Source organism: Phacochoerus africanus, chromosome 13 (genome assembly GCF_016906955.1).
Source record: "Phacochoerus africanus isolate WHEZ1 chromosome 13, ROS_Pafr_v1, whole genome shotgun sequence".
Lineage (NCBI taxonomy): Eukaryota > Metazoa > Chordata > Mammalia > Artiodactyla > Suidae > Phacochoerus > Phacochoerus africanus.
In genome coordinates this window covers 21461055-21477274 of record NC_062556.1, presented here as the reverse complement: position 1 = coordinate 21477274, position 16220 = coordinate 21461055, and the positions used below count along the sequence as shown (strand labels likewise).

Below are 16220 nucleotides of genomic sequence, written 5' to 3'. Positions count from 1 at the left end.
ACCTAAACAAGGAGTGGGAAACTATTTCAGGTACCGTGTGTGTGTGTGTGTGTGTGTGTGTGTGTTATGGGGTGGATGGGGACGTGGAGGTAGGGATAGAGAAGGTAAATTACAATTCATACGATGTGAGTTTATTAAGAACTTGGAGAATTATACCCAAGACATTTTATAGAATTTGTTGAACTAATATCAATGTCAAGGGTTTTTGTTTGTTTGTTTGTTTTTTCCTTAAGAGATTTAAAATACCTCTGGAGTTCCCGTCGTGGCGCAGTGGTGAACGAATGCGACTAGGAACCATGAGGTTGTGGGTTCGATCCCTGGCCTTGCTCAGTGGGTTAAGGATCCAGCATTGCTGTGTGCTATGGTGTAGGTTGCGGACACGGCTCGGATCCCACGTTGCTGTGACTCTGGCATAGGCCGGTGGCTACAGCTCCTATTCGACCCCTAGCCTGGGAATCTCCATATGCCATGGTAGCAGCCCTAGAAAAGGCAAAAAGACGAAAAAAAAAAAAAAAGATTTAAAAGACGTCTGCTCCAGTGTTCCTGGTACACAATATTACTACTTTATTACTGTCAGTTGAATCTAGGTGACCAGTCTTCTAGTAAAACAGAGGTAACCCAGTTAAAGCACACGTTGGCAATTTAATTATTGCTTTCTAATGACCAGGCCGAAGGATCTCCTGGAATTGGTAGAAGACTCTATTGGGCTAAATCTCCTTGAGGAGGCAGTGAGCAGATCAGAGAGGTTTTTCCTTGTGGATAAGGACAAAGAAAAATGTGATATATATATATATATATTTTTAAAAAGGCCACCTGCCTGGTCCCAGGACAGAAACCCATGTAGGCTTTCCTCATGAGATGAGAATACATAGAGGCTGATCGGTGAGTTGATTCGAAGGCAGCACAGCCCCTCAGTCCCTCCCAGAAATTTTCATCTAATTCCATTTTACACCTGCTGGGCTTCTCACCTGGCTTTTCTCCTATTCACCCAATTGTTTACTACAACTGAATCAAGCTGACGGTTTGATGATAAACTCCAGGGCGAGGCGAGTTTGCAAATCTGGTGTCTTTTCCCCCTAAGACGGTTTTCATTGATTCCGAGAGTTGTTGAAACAGCAATGGGTTTACAATTCCCGGCCAGGGACCGAGAGGTTCATTGCAGCAGGTGGGTGAGAACTCGCTCTCTCTTTGTACAGAGATGGCGTAGCCGTCTTCACAGCCTCCTCTCCGGCCCCAGCTCAGGAAGCATAAGTGGGTTGGGGGATGGGGCGTGGGTCGAACGGAAGTATTTTGTGCATTTCAAAGCTACCGAACAAAATAGATCCTTCAGAGTGGTTTTTGCTTTGCTGCGGCCACCTCGTCCTGGGCACAGAAGCTCCTCCTCTTCCTTAACCTGTGTCTGGAGCCTTTTTGCGTTTCCCCGTCACTAGCAGAAAATAGGATTTCTCACCTACAGATGGGGAAGAGAGAGGAGGCTAGCCAGAACATTAGGTAGAAATTACTTGTCAAGTTTGATCAATTCAGAGGAAATCCAAATCCCCTTTGAATAGGCACAGTTGCCATTTCAAAGATCAGCAGGGGTGTCCTTATAGAGCCATTGTTTGGCTAAATTGTCTGCATATGCCACGTGTTTGCTAAATGAATGATACATTTGCATCTAAATGGTGCATAAATAATTTGATTCTGCTCCAGACAGGGTCATAAACAAACCCCCTCCCCACCGTTGGACGTGTGAGGGAGGGGGGCAAGCGTGGACGCCTCCCTTATGGCTTGGAACGTGCTGTTATTCGACAAGGCACAGGGGAAGGAGGACATGAATCTATTAAGGAGAAACCAGTCTCCGTTATGTGCTGAGATTGGAGCGAACTGGCAGAGAAATTGCTCACAATGTTTGGCCTCCGGGTCTCTGGGCAAAAATTAAAAAAAAAAAGAAAAGAAATCAGGAATCAGCATTGCTGCCACTGTAGCAAATCTGCTTTGTGTGTTGGGGGACAGTCTGAGGCGTTAATTACCATCTGCGTGCTGCTTCTGGTGAGAGCGTTAAGTACCTGTGCCTCCCATTCAGCCCCTGAGTGAGTATTTATAGTGCACAGGTGAATGCGGGCCCCTGATCTCTGCTCCAGTCGATGCTCTGAGGTCTTTAGCTACCAGGTGGACACAGCCAGGTATTCAGATCACACAGATTTGTCCCGCCACGTCCAAGCTGATGAGTTCCAGTTTTTCATTTGGAAGGCAAGGAACTTAACGATGGCATTGCCAGTTGCCAGTTTCCATTCTGCCGTTATGTCGTGCCTGTTATGTCAAAACTGTGACTTTTTATGGCCTGCTTTCAGGAGATTTGTGACGTTCCATTCTTTTAAAGGTTCCAAAGGGATCGTATACCTTGATTTAAGAAAGCTCAATATATTAAACCCAGCTGCACATGAAAAAAATATAGAAGGATGGTTATTCACTTTGCAAAAGGATTCGCAATGGGATTCTTTAAGTTGTAAATATTATATGTGGCACTTAGCTCGTGATTTAGGTCGTTGTTTCCGGAGTAGGTCTATTGGCAACATGCAGTCTATTTAAAGGATTTTGGTGCTTCTAACTTCAGGTTATTCACCCCTTGCGTCCCAGCCCGCACCAGCCTAGGGACAATCCAGACCTCAGGGGATAATCTCAGTGGCAGCTGCTTCTAATCCCTGGTTTTGTTCCTTGAGCCCTAAGCCTCATTCTTTACTATGACAGGTAGTGCAAGCTGGCGTGTGTAGTGCAGATTCCAATCCCTTTTCGTCTGCTTTCCGGAGCTAGAGAGCCTGAAATTTAAGACCTATTCTGCCCAGTTTCCCTGGCATTTAAGACTCATATGATTTAGGGATTTGATCTTCTGGCAAGCACAGTGGCAGAGATATTTGGCTCTTGTAAGGGAGGAAAAATACTTTCGCTCCAGCCTTCTGAGTTCTTGGCTGAGATCCCTGTGATAAAACACAGATTGACGAGAGAAAAACAAACCGGTAATTAACATGTACATCTCATGTATACAAGGGAGACACCCAGGAAAAACAAGTAACTCAAAGAGGTGGCTTAGAATTCAGGCTTAAATACCATCTTAATAAGGACAGGGGAGGGGGATGTAGGCCTCTTAGCAGGGGGAGGGGGAATGTTGATTTTTAGGAAAGATGAATGAGCCCTTAGAAGAACACATGGGAGGGATGATAATTTGTGATGAAGTCTCTTTGAATGGGTGCCGACTTCTGGTCTCCTCTTTCTGTGATGGGTCCATCTTCCCTAGTTGATGAATCTCCCAGGGAGGGGATTTATGACAACCAAGTTCCTTTTGGAGGAGCTGTCTCTGGGCAGGTAAGGGGAGTTCAGAGAAAGACTTTCCTTATATTTGCTGTTTTCTGAGGGCCTAGGGCTCAAAATATTCAGTGCACCAACTCGGCCTATTTGGGGGTGGCATGTCCTGAACTCCTTCAGCCCCATTGTGGGGGGGCCTTTGCTCCTCTGAGGCAGATGTGCAGAGTTTCTGATGCTAGTATCTGGTCCCCTAGCATGAAGGTGTTGAGAAGTGGAAGTCAACAGAGCAGTATTTCTGCTGGAAGAATTCTGTGTTGTAGATGGGTATCTTCTCTGGCTGTACGACTGTACGGCTCTCTGACCAACCTGTGAACTGCCGCATATATTTTCTGCTTAAAGGAGCCACAGTCGATTTGTCGTCCATAACTAAAAATCTTGACTGATATACTCTGCCTTTCCCATGTGTCCTGGGTCATTTACGCTCAGGGCTGGGGTGTACAGCTGTGCAGGTAGTGCACTGCACAACTCCCAAGGGCATGGTTCATGTTGACTGAACACCTTTTCCTTATGAACTGTTCTTGTCAGTATCTAAGCTCTGCTGCTCCCACTGCTTTAGTGTGGGCCTCGCTCTGCAGCTTGGACTATAGCCACCCAAGTGTGAAGGGAGAATTTTCTAAAGAGATGACAACTCTTTCAGCACACACGACCTTCTTCAAAGGCTATCGGTTCTTCTGTCTAGACATTTAGAACAAAAATTTCCAGGGGCTGGGTGTATTAATCATGTGTTATATTTCTCTATTTTATGATGTTTTGACTTCTTGGGGCCTTGAAGACCTGGGAGAGGGACAGCCCTTTCTACGTTTAGAGAGATAATTTCTTGAGAGAGCAAACAACTTGCCTGAGAGTGTGCCTTTGACATGCCCACTAAGCAATTCTGCCTCCACACCCCTACCCTCTGCTTTCGCCACTTGTCCTAAATCACCGGAGGGCCAAATAAGAGGCCACTGAGATGATTCAGTACCCAACCCTAAACCTGCTCAGTGCCTCACCCCTTCCCTCTCAGAAAAAACACATTAAGTGCTTTTGCTCAGGGTGACTTCCCCTCACTCCTGCCTCCTGATCAACCCTGGGCTTCCTTGTGTGGTTGTGGTGGCATGGTGGACCTCCTCCCACTGGGAATGATAAGTAATAAACTTCTCTTTCAAAGGCAGTTGTACCTGTGTCCATCACTTTATCATAGCTGATTAAAATAAATCCTGGGCATCTTAAAACACTGGGAAAGAAGCATTGGAGCAGCACTACATAGTAGCATATTCTGAAGTCATTACTGCTTATGACAACCAGGATTTCCCAAGATGGAGCCCTTGTATTTTGACTGTCTTCTGTCTCAGGGAAGAATTATTTGAAGAATTCCCCATCAGTGCACGCCCCCTCATTGTGATAATCCTGGTGTTATGGACAGGTCACTGACCATCAGACTTAAAGTCCCCTTCATTGGTTATTTCAGAGAACCTAGGAGCTATCACAGGTAAGGCCTCTCTGTGGCCTACTAGAATTTGTAGCTCTTCTAGAATTGTGGCAGTGAATACATAGATGAAAATTCTAACGGGACTCTAATTTCATTCTTTTTTTTTTTTTTTGTCTTTTTGCTATTTCTTTGGGCCGCTCCCACGGCATATGGAGGTTCCCAGGCTAGGGGTTGAATCGGACCTGTAGCCTCCGGCCTACGCCAGAGCCACAGCAACGCGGGATCCGAGCCGCATCTGCGACCTACACCACAGCACACGGCAACGCTGGATCATTAACCCACTGAGCAAGGGCAGGGGCAGGGACCGAACCCGCAATCTCATGGTTCCTAGTCGGATTCGTTAACCACTGCGCCATGACGGGAACTCCCTAATTTCATTCTTATATCTGGAAGAAAACTCAAAATACCTGTATGGTTTATAGTTACTCGACCAAACCCTTTGGAATTTCGGAGTGATAGGGGGCCATAGGAATTGCCTAGTCTAGATATTTCCTCTGTTGCTCTCCTTATTATTCAGTGCTTCTTCATCCAACCCTCTTCCCGTTGAATGAAGCCCTTCTGCCATTTCCAACATCTGATCAGCCCGCTGCATCTGTGTGAAAGTTCATTGCTGTGTGTTTGAGCGCAGGCGTGACAAACTACAGCCCGTTGGACACATCCAGTCTGTTGCCTGCTTTTGTCAATAAAGTTTTATTGGGACATAGTCACATTTATTCATGTGGTGTCTAAGGCTGCTTTCACACCACAGCACAATTAAGTAGCTGCAGTAGAGGGCATATGGGCTGTAAAGATGAATTTATTATCTGGCCCTTTACAGAAAGAGTGGGCCAACATTTGTTCGAGCAGCTAGAATAGGCTGGAGTCTTGGATGTTATTTACAAGTTCCTCGGGAACAACCGCAAGTTCTTCCTCTATGAAGCTTTTATTTTATTTTGTTTTGCTGCTTAGGGCCATACCTGTGGCTTGTAGAAGTTCCCAGATTAGGGGTTGAAACATTGGAGCTGCAGCTGCTGGCCTACACTGCAGCCACAGCCATGCCGCCAGATCAAAGCCACATCTATGACCTACACTATAGCTCAAGCAATGCTGGATCCTTAACCCACTGAGCGAGGCGGGGCTCAAACCCGAATCCTCATGGATACTAGTCGGGTTCCTAACCCGCTAAGCCACCATGGGAACTCCCTGAAGCACTCTTTTTAATAGCACATGAAGACCTGGGACCCTTTGAACATTGCCATGGCTTCGCTCTGCCAAGTGCCCCTGAGACTCTGAGATCTAAAGCCATCCTGGCCTGGTTAGAAGTGGAGGCTAGTTCCAGCCCACTGGTGCCACCCCGAGAACAGCCCATCACGGATGTGGCAGTGGGGCCGAGGGAAATAGCCTCATCAGCCCTGTGGCCAGAGGGAAGTGGCCCCACACTTGGGCCCCCAGATTAGGGGCAGAATTAGCAAGGGGGGCTTGCTGCATAGAGTAACTTGCACCCCCAATAACTCAAATGGCCTCTTTCCTCCTAGGTTGCCAGATTTAGCAAATAAAAAATGTTCATTCTGCTAAACAGGCCTGTTCTCTGCCGTCTCCCCTTTAGAGCCCATTTCCCAACTAAGCTTGGACCTCAGGGTCTGGGTGCCTCACTAGACCGGTCCCGTGATGATGGTTTTCCTGATTCTCCTTTTTTATAGAACACCTTTCCTGGGTTGGTGAAGGAGCAGATCTGAATGTTGAGAGGATGGACCCAGACTTTCAGGAGACCTGCCTCGAGTTTTGCCAGCTGGCTTCAAAGTCATTGTCTGCAGGGAGAAGGACCCGAAGGTAGGTGGTAGGCTTGCCCTTTGAATGATCTGGAAGCATTTTGATGTACTGGGGGGCTTGATTTCCTGTTTGGTTGTGCTTTGTTTTTTAAATCTGTGATTGCCAGAATTATGTGTCAAGTCGGATAGAAAGATCAAGAAGTGTGTGTCTCGGTGTATTAACCAAAATTGATTTGGAACCTAGGAAGAGGCAGAGAAAAGGCAAGATTCATTTCCTCCCTGGATGGGTGGTAATCCATGCCCCCAACTTGGATCCTTAATAGATGCTTTTCCCATCGGCCCCCTCAAAGAGGAGGGGCGGGCGTGTACAGAGTGTATCTATCTCTAGGCTAACAAGAAACTAGTTCAGTGATTTCCTTCTCTCACCCCATAGGCAAGGCTTCCATGAGGCTTAGCTCTGAGCCGCAGCTGAAAGTGGCCTGATAATTCACATCCCCCATGGAGGGCCCTGAAATGCTGACCCCTGTTCAGGCATCCTGGGGAGATTTGCAGGATAAATAAATGCCTTCCTGGGGATTTGCGAGGTAACTCCCCACCAGGGCTGGGGGCAGAGATTTAAATATGAATTATCATCCCAACCTGGGGGGATTTATAAGATGAGCCCCTCCTGTGCTCATAGGGAAGATTAATACAGTCTGCACCAGGCTGCCTGGATGGTCACTGCGTGACACTCGGCACTGGGGACCCTCCCATGCTGGCTTCCGTCGTGGGCCAGCCCTGGTCATGACTCCAGCGTCCTGCCTGCCCAGCCTTCACCTGGGTCTCTGTCCCGGCCACTGCCGCCCTCCACCTCCGCCCCCAGATGACAGGAGACTAGAGTTCCCTCTACAGCTTGGTTGCTGGAAGCCCTACCTAGTTCCCCCCGGGCTCCTTCTTGGAATCCATGTACCCCTTTCCTGCTTCTCCATTGGAAGATAACTGCGGTCACTTCCGGTCACTCCCTTTCCTGCCTTCCTCCTCTGGCAGAAGGACCAGCTCACTTCTTCAGGTGACTTTATCTGCCCCTCTGTTTTCTGTGGCCCCGTTACCACCAGTTTGCTCAGCTCTGGGTTTGAGAAGCTAATCATCAGCCCCATCCTGCCAGCAGACTCCTTGGCGGGAGAATGTGAAAAATCTGAATCCTGAGAGTTCCCCTTGTGACTCAGCTGGTTAAAAACCAGACATTGTGTGTCCGTGAGGATGCAGGTTCGATCCCTGGCCTCACTCAGTGGGTTAAGGATCCAGCATTGCTGCCTGCTGTGGCATAGGTCACAGAGGCAGCTCAGATCCCGCCGGGCTGTGGCTGTGGCATAGCCAGCAGCTGCAGCTCTGATTTAACCCCTGGCCTGGGAACCTCCATGTGCTGAATTTCAGGTGGGTAAGTTTCCCCTTTCTTTCAGTGCCGTCTCTCTCTAGCACTCAGTGACCTTACCGTGTATCTTTGGGGGTATTTTGAGGGCAAGGGCAAATATCCGGGATGCCAGGGGGTACAGAACTGTCCCAGGAGAGGCCTGAAGAGTAACCTGGCTCATGAATATTCATGCAGGTCCCATGGTCAGTTTTGATCACTCAGATCAATTCAAGGCGCTCTCTATAAGCCTTTGTGAGAGCAGGAAACAGGTTCTGGGAATAAGGACACAGGGAAGAAGATAGAGGTTAAGATGAATTGACAGGCAATAGGATTAAAATTCTTGCTCAATCCTGATCTTACGAGTAACTAACCGTGGCCTGAAATTAAAGAATTAAACCATGAAGGCTCTCTTGACAAGTGATCTGATAGGCCCAGAAGTAAATTTCAGGGGCACTGTTGTCAGGCATTGGGAGGGGAGAGCTGAGATAAGGGGTGCTGGGAAGAAGGGGGGTGGGCAGTGGAGGCCTGGATCTTTGCAACCCACCAAGGGAGGCTTTGGTTTCTCTTTTCAGAGTAGTATCTGATACTAGAATAACACTGGGGGCGAACAAGCTGGCAGGGCTTTTATTCACCTGCAGTAGTACCTTCTTCCTTATGTCCAATTATGACTTTAAATATGGAGGCAAAAATGAAAAGGGGCAGAAGATAATGAAACAGAAGTCAAATGTGGCAGCAGGTGAATTTCTGATAAATGGCACTTTCCCATATAGCATTTCATTCCTACTCCCCTGTGTTGCACAGTGACCTGCGAAGAAGAAAAAAACCACCACCACCATCAAAAAACAACTCCAATGGGTTCAAGGAAACAATATCAAATGCAGTTTAATGACATTTTTCATGGGAGACGGGGTAGAGAAAAAGTAGCATTCTAAGTCAGCGTCTGCTTGTCTTTAACATCATAAGAAAGCCTAGAAAATTATATATACATCCATTCAGGTCAAGCAAAATGATTCTCGATTTCCTTTCTCCTTCTCTCAACACCCTAAACAAAGGTTAAAAGGGGGAGGGGGTGTTTATAGTCTAGTACTCAAGGTCAACTCGTTCCATACAATATTGGGAAAGACAAACTCTAACCCATGTAGGTCACCCACATGTCATGTGATTGGGGGAAAAAATAAATGCTTATGTACAATAGATTTCTTGGATCTCTTTTCAGTGAAGTTTTTCTTGGCTGGCCATTTTCCAAGTTAACCCAGTGGCGAGCTTGCCAATTCTTAAAGGAGATGCTCAGAACAAAGAATCAGAAGGTTTAACCATCTATCAGCAGACCCTACTCTTGATACTGTTTGTAGCCGAACTGGACTCTAAGAACAATTCTTTGATGTCCGGGCCACAGTCCCTTCCCTTTCCACCAGAAAAGGCATCCAAGTGGAAGCTCCAACAAGCCTCATGTCTTTCCCTTGCAGGGAAGCCACTGGGATCAGAATAACTAATTCACTATTGACCTTGGAGATTCCACCTGCCTCAAGGCACTCAGCCTGGAGTTTCCCATGACTTCTATCCTAGTGGGAACCACACCCTTAGTTGGGGAAAAGTATTGGTCTGGGTAGGCTAAGGATTGTGAGCAGGGTCCTTGTTGGGTTGCAGTGAAGTAGCCAGATTAGTGCTGGGCTCTGCTCTTCCTGTGATATCCCCTAACCCCTTTCGTTTTCTGTCCCTCAGCTTTGTGCTATGTGAGGGTCCGATTCTTGTGGCCGCACATCATATGCAGCATTTGTAACCACTGCCCACTTTGTCCTTCTCCGATGCTTGGATATTCCAATCTCTAATTTCAAAGTAAATCCAGCCTCTAATTTCAATCTCTCATCCAATCCAATCTCTAATTTCAAAGTAAATCCAGCCTCTAATTTCAATCTCTCATCCAATCCAATCTCTAATTTCAAAGTAAAAAAATTTCTTTTTAGGTTCAGCTTAGGTCTCCATGTAGAGGGGAAGAAAGATGACCTAAAGAACAAGCCATGGGAGATGATGATTTTGTAGCTTTTGGTCTTTGGGGATTGGGATTGCCAGTAGGCTGGTTTTGTGGAGCTATAATTTTCCCATGAAAGTCATAAGATAGAACTTCCCACACTAACAGTAACAGGGAAGGGTCTGGAATAGGGCAGGGAATGCCCTTGAAGCTGCTTAGAAGCCCCAGACTTGCTTCTCTAAAACAGTTTGCATTTTCCCAATATTTTACTGTTTCTCTGGCTTGGCTATCACCTCTGTCCCTGTCACTGCGGCCACCAGGATCCTATTTCTTCTTCCAAAGTCCCCTCTCCCCTATGCTGTGCGAATTAGAATTTTCCAGGCAATGGTGTGCTGGTAAATGTGTAACAACTAGTTCTCGAAGTGGGAAGAACTTTCTTATAGCATTGCCAATTCCTGTGGTGTAAACACTGCCACCACGGCCCACTTCAAGCTTAATAGTCTCAAGCTTTGATGTCACCAAACATGGTGTTGGTAGCACATCATTACATGGTATGTTCGCCACACACATACGACAGAGGTAAATAAACCCAAGAGCATAGAAAATAAGTGGAGTGAAATAATTAGGAAGTGATGAATTTTGAGTATTTATCACCTTGCTTTTAATATAACTTATTTAAGTGTAAATTTGTATAATTTAATTTTTAATAGTGACTGTGCTTAACAGTCAGTTTGTAAAATGCCTAAAACATTTAAGAACCATCATACAAACCAGTTCTAGCATACCACCCAGTCTTGGGAAAAGAGGAAGCAGAGGGAGAATTGAAAGGGTACCTTTAATACTAAATTTAGTACTAAAAGGCTATGCCGTTCAGACTTTATGGCTGGTCCTTCTGAGCCCTGAGTCCATAAATTCCTAGAAATAACATAGGTGGTGTTTCTCTGAAGCCTGGACTTTGGAGCAGGGCATGCTGAATTCCAGACACAACTTTACCATTTGCTCGCTATGCAACCTTAAACAGTGTCTAACCCCTCTTAGCTTAAGTTCTCATGGGTGAAATAATAGTACCTGTTCATAAAATTGTTATGGGGATTAAATGACCTAATATGCTCAAAGTCCTTACCCCCTCCTCCTGCCCCGGGTCAGATAGTAAACTCTCAATAAGTGGTGGCTATGAATAGTATTATTGTTATTAACCTGGTCCATTTCTAAAATGTCCACAGTAGCCACCAGTAGTTGTGAGATCTATCCCAAGTGCAAGTTCATTCAGAGAAGGAGAACTGAATGGCCTCACCTCCATTTCTGCCCAGACCATTCTTGCAGGCTTAGCCTTAAAGGCAGGAATGTCCTCCCCCAACCCCCCACCCCCAACCCCTGCCACACACACACTTCCTGCCTGAAGTTCAAATGTAACTAACTCACTTGCTGCTGTTAAGGGTTGCTCTCTCTTTAGGTCTACTTTTTTTTTTTTTGGTCTTTTTGGGGCCACACCCGCAGCATATGGAGGTTCCCAGGCTAAGGGGCTAATTGGAGCTGTAGCCTCCAACCTACACCACAGCCACAGCAACGCAGGATCCGAGCCACACTTGCAACCTACACCACAGCTCATGGCAGTGCCAGATCCTTAACCCATTGAATGAAGCCAGGGATCGAACCCAAAACTCCATGGTTCCTAGTCAGATTTGTTTCTGCTGCGCCCAAACAGGAACTTCTATTTTTTAAATGCAACTGTAATTGGCTGTGCGCACCCATGGGTTCCAACTGCACTATGCTACCTTATGTAAGTGAATTGAGCATCTGGGGATTTGGGTATCTGCTGTCAGAGGTGGAGGTGGGGCGGGGATAACTCTGACCCAGTCTCCTGCAGATACTAAGGCTGACTGTGCTCCTTAGAGAGTGAGCATGAAATCAGCATCCGGGTGTGCAAGAGGCAGTCAGATCCCTGGATTCCGCACTGAGCAGATCCTGGGAATCAAAAAACAAGGAACCCGCAGTGAGTGACAGGGTACAGAAAGGGGCCTGAGGCCACTGAAGGCCCCACTGCTTGGTTTCCCCTCCACCCCACCCCCTGCCTCCAGGTTGACCAGTTCTTCAAGTTGAGATGCCTCTAAAGGCAAAGCCACTTCAGACCCTCTCGTCCTAAGGCTCCCTCAGGTGCCCCGAACCAAGTTCCAGTGGGTCCTCAGGCCACAGTCTGTTGATAAGGCGGGAATATGCTGACTCCTTTGGGTCTGCCTTCCTATGACAGGAACATTTGCAGGCAGTGGGCCAGGCTCAAGTAGTGGTCCCAGCCACTTGGTGTATGACCTTGGGAAGGTCGTTTCACATCTCCGAATTCCTATTTTTTTCGTATATTGAGGATGCTGATAAGGATTCACCCGAGACTCAAATGGGGGAGCCCTTTGTGGCTCTAAAGGTCAACACAGCACTTTATGGGTACCACATTCTAACCACATTCATGTAGTTTTTCTCCTTTTGCTTCAATTCTTGCCACGTGGCTATAGAGAGAAGAGCCTTCCGGGGAGCACCCTGGATGGATGGAAATAACACATTTGTGCTCTTTATTCTAAACATTTTGAGACTACCAGTCCCCAGTTGAGATCACTTATTCAAAATACAACCTTGTGTGCACTAATAATAACCTGAAGTCCTTCTCCGTTTGGCTCACGAAAGTTGGCACAACAAGAAGGCCAAGGTGGTGATACTGGAAGGAGCCCTAAGGTCCTATGGGCAGTAATTATGTTCTTTTCTTTTTTCTTCTTCTTTTTTTTTGGTCTTTTGTCTTTTTTTTAGGACCTCACCCATGGCATATGGAGGTTCCCAGGCTAGGGGTCAAATCAGAGCTGTAGCTTGCCAGCCTATACCACAGCCATAGCAACTCAGAATCTGAGCCATGTCTGCGACCTACACCACAGCTCATGGCAATGCCAGCTCCTTAACCCACTGAGTGAGGCCAGGGATCAAACCTGCATCCTCATGGATGCTAGTCAGATTCGTTTCCACTGAGCCACGATGGGAACTCCAATTATGTTCTTATTGTGGTTTTGTTTGGTTGTTTATCTGGGACACCTGTCAGGCCACACAGACGTTTTCAAGGTGCTTGAGTATCGGGAACCAGGGACTGAATTTGGCTTCTGGAGGTATCAGACTTAGAGCCAAGGTCTTAGGTCCTGGGAAAGGGTCTGGGGATAAAGGAGCCAGTGAGCCAGTTTCTCCCTATACGGGCCAACCAACCTCGGTCAGTTCCTGGGCTGTCAGTCTGGTTCTGGGTGGGGCTGGGGGGGAGCTGGTCCCCGTCGGATGTTTTGACAGTGCAAAGAGAGGTAAAATGTTACCATTCTCTCCTTGGGACCGTGAACCTGGCATTTGCTTCAGTTGATGACAAGATGTTTATTGGCCCCCTGAGGGCTCTCACAGAACAAAACCTTGGCTCCAGGGTTTCAGCCATCACTGTGTAACCAGAGGGGGCTGTAATGAAATCTTTCATCATCCGGGACTGCCCTACTGGAGCTGGAGCTGGGGACCAGGGGCGGGCAGCGCAGGTGGCAGCAGGATTACCCAGTTGTTGGGGGAAAGGCGTTGCGTTTCAGGATCAATGATTTTTGGCAGAGTAAAGATCACTGATGGCCAGCGAGGGCAAGCTGCCTGAAACTATTCACTGGGAGGCCTGCCAGGATCCAGCCAAGATGGCCGAGGTGAGGGAACAAGGCTGAGAGCAACAAGGTTCGCGAAAGGCCCACTAGTGAGTGTTGTGTGGGGCTGGGGGGGGGGGCGTGCTTGTGCTACGACTGGGGAGTGGCCAAGGGCAAAAGGAAAAGGATGAAAAAGGAGGGGGAAGAGAGCCTACTGGGAGGGCTCACAGGTGTAGCGCTTCCATCGGAAGAGCCAGTGTGACTGAACATGCTTACTTTCTTCCAAAAGACGAGACTTCCACAAGGAGAGGCTGGCACGTTGTTGTGATAGGCGAGGGAGAGAAGGCCGTCTGCGTGTTGGCTGTGGATTTTCATGGCCTTTGGTGTCGTACTGCAACAGCATGCAGGATGCATGCCTGATGTGCTGGCATCTGCACTGAAGACGGCCTCAGAGCCTTTTAGAAGGACAAGAGACAGGACCCTCCCAGGTGTGTGAGAGACAGGGCCAGCCCTCCAGGTCAGAGGACCTGGGTGCACCCTCCGTGATCTTGTATCTGATGCTGCATCATGGTTCTGGTTTATCACCTGTCAAAGCACAGAGGGCTTTTTGCCTGATCCACAAGTGCTCCACCCTAGGGAAAGGCCTGATGGACTTTATAACTTGCTAATGAAACTCTCAGGAGAGAATTCCCTCCCAGAGGTGGGAAATGGAGGTATGCTTTGCTTTGGGCGCTGCTTCTCATCCCCTGCATCCTGCCCGTCCTTTTCCATGACTTGCTTGATGGAAGGCAAAGAGGTTTTCAAGAAAGCACCAAACCCTAGAGGACTTTGATTTCAGAGGCAGGAAAAGATGGCCCAGCCTGAGAGCAAGGGCATGGCAGCCACCTGAAAGAGGTTCAACTTCTGCCGGGTCCCTGGGCCCCAGGATCAACCCAGGGCATCAACCCAGGGATCAACCCAGGATCAGCCCAGGAACATCAAGTGATGGCTTCTCCAGCCCGGTGCCCTGGCTTTCAGCGGAGACACCATCTCCTTGTTTCCAGGCAGCGAGGCCCCAGAGGTTCCTGGGAAGGTGGCCCAGTCGTGTCTGAAATACATCACTTTGAGCTGGCCAGGTCCCCTTCCCTAATCTGCTGTCTGCACACATTTCCAAGTTAGCTGACTCTGAAGTAGATTAAAGAGAGAAGGAAGAAATGACTGGATCCTAAGCCTGGTGACTTTTGCTCATTTTAGAAGCAGAGCAGAAGGGCACTGGGGATGGCAAGAAATCACCATTCTGATTAAATCTGGTTAAAAACGTTCTATAAAACTATACCAACAAATCAGGACCAACATCACACCAGGATCTTGAATCACAGGATGTTTACATAATATAATGCCCATGGCCGACAAATACCTAATACCAGAAAGTACCTGAGACAAAAAAAAAAAAAAAAAAAGGAAGGAAGGAGGGAGAAGAATAGAGAGGAGGAGCCTGGAGTCCTCTGTTTGGAGACCCGAGGGCGTAGGCAGCGGTCCTGGATCTCCGGTGGCTGCGCAGGAGCGTCCGGCAGCCTCTGCTTCATGTCTCAGCTTCCGAGGAGCAGACATCCGCCGCCGCCGTGATGGCAATTCCGATGGCAAGGCTGCCGTTGTCGGAGAAGAGCTGGGCCAGCGAGGTGTTGAGGACCAGGCAGTCCCCGTCGGTGATCACCGAGTCCACACACTCCAGGACAGACCGCGGGGTGGCCTCCCATTTGAGACGCCGATGGTTTCTGTTGAGTTCCAGGCGATAGGTGAAGCAGTCGGCCTGGGTGGGGGTCCCGATCAGCATCATGGTGGCAAAGAACTGGGGGTGCCCTGCGTGCCTCTCCTGTTTCCGAAGCACCAGCAGAAAGTGATGGCCGAGGCAGGAGTGCATGATGATCCAGTCGGCGGGTGCCGGCAGGTGCATGTCCGTGGCCAGAAAGACGATCTCGGCTCCCTGAAGGATGTCCACCCTGTGTATCTGCCGCAGGTGGGGCACCACCACCTCCAGGTGGCCTTCCCACTGGCAGGAGAACAAGGGGCACATGCAGGGCGTCACCTGGGCGCCGTGCAGCCCTGCCTCCTGGTGGTGGAGGTGGTGGGGATGGGCGTGGTGGCGGAGGTGATGGTGGGGGCGGTGGTGGCGGTGGTGAGGGGGGAAGCTGCCTGGCTCTGGGGCGCTCTGAGTGACGGCCCTGCGGCTGGACACATACTGTAGGAGACAGAGAAGGATGTTAGTGGCCTGGAGATCAGTCTCTCAGCCTGGCTGAAACTCCCCTTGTTATCAGAGTATGGAAAGCAGACTCCCCAAGACAGGCGCAGAAAGCTTTATTTCTCAAAAAATGAGAACTGCCAGATGGTTTTCCAAAACGGCAGCACCGTTTACCATTCCCATCAGCCAGATAAGAGGGTTCTGATTTCTCCACGTCCTTGCCAACACTTGCTATTATCAGTTTTGACAAATATTTGTATGAGACAAAATTCATTGTTTTGAATGTTTTGCTAAACCTAGATGCTGAAACATTGGAAGTCGTCTCCATGTCATTGCATTTCAGGACAATCTGAATTTATTCAATTGAAAATAGAAGCTGGGGAGTTCCTGCTGTGGCTCAGTGGGTTAAGAACCTGACCACACTGGCTTAGGTTGCAGCTGCTGTTCAGATTC

At 48.2% G+C, this 16220-nt stretch overlaps 1 protein-coding gene across 1 annotated transcript in view; it reads right to left on the bottom strand.

The window, feature by feature from the left end:
- Positions 1-15110: 15110 nt before the first annotated feature.
- SIAH3 (siah E3 ubiquitin protein ligase family member 3) overlaps positions 15111-16220 on the bottom strand; it is a 60602-nt gene continuing 59492 nt past the window's right edge. The window contains exon 2 of the mRNA XM_047755715.1: positions 15111-15767. Within this exon, the coding sequence (XP_047611671.1) occupies positions 15111-15767 (657 nt within the window). The remainder of the gene's footprint in view (positions 15768-16220) is intronic.